The 6,926-nt window shown below is 34.3% G+C and overlaps 1 protein-coding gene across 1 annotated transcript; it reads left to right on the top strand.

Moving 5' to 3' along the window:
- Nucleotides 1-6,894, top strand: LOC7478519 (sanguinarine reductase). Its single transcript, XM_002298266.4, has 9 exons — nucleotides 1-429; nucleotides 3,038-3,150; nucleotides 3,309-3,362; nucleotides 3,471-3,555; nucleotides 3,693-3,798; nucleotides 4,318-4,404; nucleotides 4,521-4,618; nucleotides 5,268-5,377; nucleotides 6,619-6,894. The coding sequence occupies exons 1-9, from the start codon at nucleotides 129-131 to the stop codon at nucleotides 6,682-6,684; spliced, it is 1,020 nt and encodes a 339-aa protein (XP_002298302.3). The 5' UTR covers nucleotides 1-128; the 3' UTR covers nucleotides 6,685-6,894.
- The last annotated feature ends 32 nt before the right edge of the window (nucleotides 6,895-6,926 follow it).

Here is a 6,926-nt window from a genome sequence, read left to right as displayed (position 1 = left end):
ATTTTAAAATTTAAACAACACAGAACACAGGAGGACATTCTTGTAAATGAAATCTCTGCTGGAAACTTAACCATCGCAAAATCCAACCGTTTTCAGTTTTTCCTGCGAGCTCTGCCACTTCGTTCTTCATGGCTTCCAACCTCTCCTTCACCGCCATCACTGACTTTCCACTTACACTTGGAAAATTCCCAAACCACCCTCAAAGAATCCATCCATTTCCTCTTCTACCTCTCAATACCTCTTCCGAGTATGGCTCTTTTAAGTGCTTTGCTAGCTCTAGAAGAAGGATGACATCACCATTAGTTGCTCATGCGGTGAAAGAAGAAGTGATTGATCAGTCACCAAATTCAGAGGCTACCCTTGGCTCTGAAACCACCCCTCCTTCTTCCTCCAAGCTTGTTCTCGTCGTTGGTGGCTCTGGTGGTGTTGGTACGCGCTTATAATACCCTGCCACTGATAATAATGCGTTCACGTGTAAACAATTTGTGGTCTAATGGTACTGTTATTTATGAATTAACAATTTGTGGTATTGTCTTTAGATAGTGGGGTGTGAGTAAACCTAGCTGTTATAGTACACTAATAATGATGTTCTAAAATCTCAATAATGAAGATATTTGTTGTTGATTAATTACACGTTCATGTGAATTTTAATCATATTTTCATGTCATTTTTTTCTTATCTAAAGCTTGGAAAGCATATGATTAACGATAGAAAGCTCAAAGCCTGCAAAAACAGTTTTTTCTTTTTATTTAGAGACTTTAAGATAATAAAAGTTAATCTTATCTTTAGATCGTGGGGTGTGAGTAAACCTAGTTGTTATAGTAGTTCTAAAATCTCAATAATGAAAATATTTGATGTTGATTAATCACATGTTTATGTCAATTTTAATCACATTTTCATTTCAATTTTCTCTTCATTAAAGCTTGGGAAGCATATGATTGGTGATAGAAAACTCAAAACCTACAAAACAGTTTTTTTATGAGATTTAGAGACTTTAAATGATAAAGTTAGTGATTTTTTAGTAAGAGATTGCATAGATAATAGAATGAGCTTTAAATTTAAAAAACAAGAGTGTTGTTTATGTTTTTGTAAGATAAATGCTATGAGAATTAAAGTATGAATACTTAGAAGAGAAAAATTGTGAACACTTTAATTGGTTGATTTAAGGAGTATTTATAACCCCTTAAACTTGTCATGTTATTTGAATAGAAAGATTTAAAATGTCATTTCTTCCTGATAGTATTAATAGATGATAAATATCTGTTACACAACATTAATGATGAATAAATACATTTACACAATATTAACGAGGAACAAACATCTCTTACACAATATTAATATTGATAGGAATACAGTAGGGCAGTAGGCTCTTAGAAGACTTTTATACACATAGAAGTGTTGAGATATAAGTATTCTTGATTTTAATATTTTACGTTAAAAGTTATAAAAATAAACAAATGAAGTCTTGTGACCCAACATGAGGCTTCTAATGATCGTCATGTTCATAGCTACTTGGACTTGGTATGATGCTAAGTCCATAGGCAATGGGTCTGGCAGCTTGTCAGGCCCATGTTCACTTGGACTAGGCGCGTAGCTAAATCCAATGATACTGGGTCCAGCAGCTCGTCAGACCCATGTCCACTTGGGCTCAACGCATAGTTGAATCCAAAAACGTTGGGTCAGCAGCTCGCCAAACCTATATTCATTTGGGCTCAACACATAGCTGAATCCAAGAATGTTGAGCCTGGAAGCAAGTTAGACCCATGTTATCTGGCCTAATATTTTGTCAAGTCTAAATATATTGAGTTATCACTCTATCTTTCACATTTTTAGATATGGTCTTAGGCTAAAATATTAAAATTAAAAATAAAAATACATCAACTAGTATTTTGTAATTTCATGAAATGATTGATACTTGTGGTTGATTGAATAGTTGCTGCTAGCTATTAGTGATAATGCTTGTGCTAAAAAGATATCAATCAGTCATAGAATTGGGAGGAAAAGAAAAGGAAGTGAAACTGAACTTCCTCATTAATTAAATTTCTCTTGTTTTGTTGCATGAATTGAAAAGAAAGGGCAAAGTTATAAATTGTATCTTTTACCGTATATTATTAATTTATTATACGGCTTTGTTATATCTGTTGACTTATGTTACAGATTTTGAAGCAAGATTTTGCATTTCTGTATTTTGATTTCCTCCAGCAAGTGAGAGGAAATTTTTGGTGACACAAAAGGAAATCTGGAACCTGACCTACTCCCATTTTCCTCCACTTCCTCCTTTCCCCTCCTCATTTTAGCTCCCAAACTAAAAATTAAACTTCCTTTATTTTGTATCCTATACTTTCCTTCCACTTGCGTTGATAAAAAAATCATGTTTTCCATGAAGGGTATCTGTTGTCTGCAGGACACTATTTTAACATGCAAGTTTTAGCACAGGTATTGAATTTGTGAGGGATTTTGTTGTGCATTTTTCGGAGGAATTTAACCTACTAGTTAACTGGTGCTATTGCAAATGCATGGTTGTGGCCAAGCCTTCGAACATTATATGATGAAATAAACGGGTAAAACATGCGTCACATTTGGAACTTATGAAGCTACATTGCGGGGCGTAAGTAACTATAAAGCTAGGGGAGGGGGAATGGTTGGATTTCAAGTCCCCTTACTACTTTAAGAACAGGGAACAACATAACTGTCACGCATTTCCCTATCTTTTATCAAGGCAGGATGATTTTAGTTCCTGTTAAACTCCGAATTATCAATAATGCAGTTCTTGTGACCGATTCTTTGTTTACATTTTACTGTTAGATAGTTTATTAAGTTAGTGTTTGGTTACTGTTTCAGAACAGAATAGACAGAGATAATGAGACATGTTTCATGTACTTCATGTTTTGAAAATATATAAATTTACTAAAAAATTATCCGAGAGACATTTATGTCTCTGTCTCTTCTATGTTTGTTTTTAATGACCCACAGTAACTAAATGCTACCTAAAGTTTTCTCTACTACATTAAATATTAGCATTTTGCTCCCTTTTCAGGGCAGCTTGTAGTGGCAGCATTGCTAAACCGGAATATTAAATCACGTTTGTTAATGCGAGATCCGGAGAAAGCAGTAGCACTGTTTGGCAAGCAAGATGAGGAGAAAATGCAGGTGCCTATTTTATCTGCTGATTGATCCTTCTTTCCTGATCATTATCACCTTATACCATTTTCCTTAGCATTCTGGTGCATACAAATTCCTCGCTTCAAACTTGTTTTCTTTCCTCAGGATGTAAAACTTGATCATAAAGAGCTGTTAAAACTTTCTAGGTATATAAAGGAGACACTCGGAACCCAGAGGATCTAGATCCATCTTTGTTTGAGGTTTGTGTTCATCTACCTATATATTTTTTCTCATATTTCTGGAGGATGCCAAAAATACTTGGCTAGTTTACAATCTAGTTATTAAAGTTTTGTAAATTTATATTGCAGGGAGTCACACATGTGATCTGCTGCACTGGGACAACAGCTTTTCCTTCAAGGCGATGGGATGGAGATAATACACCAGAAAGAACAGGTCAGAAGTTTACCAGCTGCATATTATGTTGAAAGTGTTTAACTTTCTTATCTCTTCAACACATGAAAATACATACACAAACACACTCCACCTGACAGAAGTTTATGCCTACATTGACTGTGTTGTTTTTTCTGAAGATTGGGAGGGTGTCAGGAATCTTGTTTCTGCATTGCCCTCAACACTTAAAAGAATTGTTCTTGTTTCATCAGTTGGTGTAACCAAATTCAACGAACTACCATGGAGGTGAGAATGAGTTGTATTTGCAGCGGGCCTATAGCTTGACTGTGTTTGAAATCAATAAATCAAAGAGTTGATTACATTAAGCAACAAATGAAGTAGTAACGTCCTTTCTGATTATCCATCTAGAAATACTTAGTTGTAGCAGGAACAGTTTAACAATAGTTTCAAGGTATTTGGCTAATTGAAGCTTACTCCATATAAAGTCAAACCTATCTGGGTGGTTGGGTTGGCACACGTTCATTAGAGTGAGAGATTTTGCACTTTAATTTGGCTTCCAGACTTCTACTTGACTAAATGCAGCCCTTTGTTTCTAACCTTGCAATGTCTTGGGTGCCTGTATAGGCTAGCATATTTGAATAAATGTAAGGATTCATCTATTCTTTAGTCTCTGGAAATATTTGAAATCCTGCTTAAAGCGGATATCAATCCCTGAGCTTCTTTTTTCTAACAGAACAAATGAAACATCTGCTACCATGTTTTGTCTTGGATTAGATTCATTTGTTTCATATGGTCTCCTTGCAGCATTATGAATCTTTTTGGCGTTCTCAAGTATAAGAAAATGGGGGAAGATTTTGTTCTCAAATCTGGTCTTCCATTTACTATAATCAGGTTTGGAAATACTTTACCCCCGCTTGATGTTGGAAACTTCGATATTTATTTTAGGAACTGCAGAAGAGTTTTAATTTTCAGCGCACGCCTATATGTTCTTACATGTATGTTTTCAGACCTGCTAGATTAACAGATGGGCCTTACACATCATATGATCTAAATACCTTGCTCAAAGCTACTGCTGGGAAAAGGCGTGCAGTTGTCATTGGTCAAGGTACACATTCTTGTTGTATTTTTAAGATGGTGATTCTATAATCCATTGGTCATTGACGCACATGTTTTACTTTCTGGTGAATAAGGTACTATCAGGAGGGGGATTGTGGTGTTCAGTGTTATTGCTATCTTGGGATTTTCTTTTCATTTTTCATTTGGGATCTGAAGTGTGCAGCTTGGAATTTAATACTACATCTTTTTGAGACAACGACTCTATCATGAACCTACATTCCTTAGGGTCAACTGAACATAATAAAATAATTTTTTATACGAGTTTAATGCATGATAATGATACTGGCTGATATGCATCAAAACTATCTTGTTGGGTTATTTCTCTACTGTTTTTTCTTGACCATTGCCCAATGATAAAATCCATTCTTTTCTCATCATACCATTTTGGTACTTTTTGAAAAAGGTTGGTGCCTTGGTTTTCTCAAGCTTCGTCATGAATTAGATAATAACATAATCCTTTTCTAATAAGGAATCCTTTTGTAATAAGATCTTTTGGGATACAATTACGTCAATCTTTCCATTGCTGAAAGTGGCAATACCTCTTATGTTTTGTATGCCTTGTTTGCATCCAACAGTTCTGATATCCCTTCTCTTTCACATGATTCTTCTTTTTATTGAATTTTTATCTGGGTTTGCAGGAGATAAGCTTGTTGGAGAAGTTAGCAGAATTGTGGTAGCTGAAGCTTGCATTCAGGCATTGGACATAGAATTTACCGAAGGTGAAATTTATGAAATCAACTCAGTTGAGGTATGTTTGTAATGAAAATTACTCCTTCACTTCTATGGAACAATAGAGTAATAGGTTGAAAAAAGTTTCAGTCCAAATTGTTTTCCCTTTTAGGTGCCCATAGAACTTGCTGTCGATTTATGATGTTGATAAGATGCATACCGGGTTGTTTTATTGCTACACGTTATGACTTCAAGGACCTATTTTTTTATATTTTTTCTCGCAACTGATGTGACCTTACTCCTGTGTGGTGAATGTATGAAGGTACATTCACCACTTTGACAACTAAATTACTAGCGTGTTTGTCTACGTTGTTGTATCTATATTTTGCTTAAAACGCAGATATAATAACATTTGGTTAAAAAAAACGTAAATTTCTATTCATGGATTCCACCAAGTTATGCGTTTGAAACGCATGGAAATCGAAAACAGGTCCTACCTGCTTCTCGCGGCTGCACCATGCAGCATCCCTCCAACAGTGCGAGTGAATTTTAATTCACTCGCACTGTTCACTTAAACAGTTTTTTTTTTTGAAAAATCAGTGCATATAATTGATTTCACTCGCATTGTTTGATAGTAATTTTTATTTTTAAATAAAAAAATTAGTTTAAGTTGAATTAAATTTATTCGTACTGTCATCTCAATTTTATTCCTGATAATATTTTATCTAATTTTATTGCACGCTCTAAAAATCATCGAAACTGTAGTTCTTGTCGGATGAATTTTGTATGTAATAAAATTGTAGATAGTTTAATGGAACAATAAATTTTTTTTATATAAAGTATAATTTATTTCACGATGTAATAGCAATAGTTAAATCTACAATATTTAAATTAAAAACCATTAATATATATATATATATATATGAAATTATTTTATAACCTCAATTTAAAAAGCATTTTTTTAACCAAACACATTAAAACTATTTTTTCTTCAACCTCAATTTCAACCACAGTTTTAACCAAACACCTATTTTTTCAAACCAACCTCAACTAAAAGTATTTTTTATAAAACAATTTTTTTCAAACCACAATCACAACAGCTACCGCAATACCAAACACACTCTTAGTCTATGATATGATTCAATCACTAAATTTAGACAAGGTATAATTTGTTTCCGCTCCATATGTGTGTATTCCTGCAGTCCTTTCCAAATCATCCGTGTTGCCATATTGTTGTCTGGTTATCTTTAGAACCATCTCTTGTGGACATATGATTTGAGGAATTGCTTCATTATTGAACCGAAGTTATTACTTGTGCAGGGAGAAGGTCCTGGATGTGATCCGCGAAAGTGGAAAGAGCTATTCAAAAATCCTCAATCACAATGATGTCCTACGATGAGAAATGTGGAGAGAAGTATACAAACTATATACACTGTCCAGTTGAATCTGATGACTTTCAGAGCTTGTATAGTATTCTTCTTTGTTTTAACAATTAAAGACAGGCATATGCACAATCCTGTGAACACAGAAGATTGCATCACTACTTTGTTGTTAATGTTAATGAAAAGCTAAAAGGGGGGGTCATTTTTTTTACAACTGGGGAAATATCTATGGTGTCGTATGCAAGA

The sequence above is a fragment of the Populus trichocarpa genome, chromosome 1 (genome assembly GCF_000002775.5).
Source record: "Populus trichocarpa isolate Nisqually-1 chromosome 1, P.trichocarpa_v4.1, whole genome shotgun sequence".
Classification (NCBI taxonomy): Eukaryota; Viridiplantae; Streptophyta; class Magnoliopsida; order Malpighiales; family Salicaceae; genus Populus; species Populus trichocarpa.
This window is presented reverse-complemented; position numbering and strand designations above follow the sequence as displayed.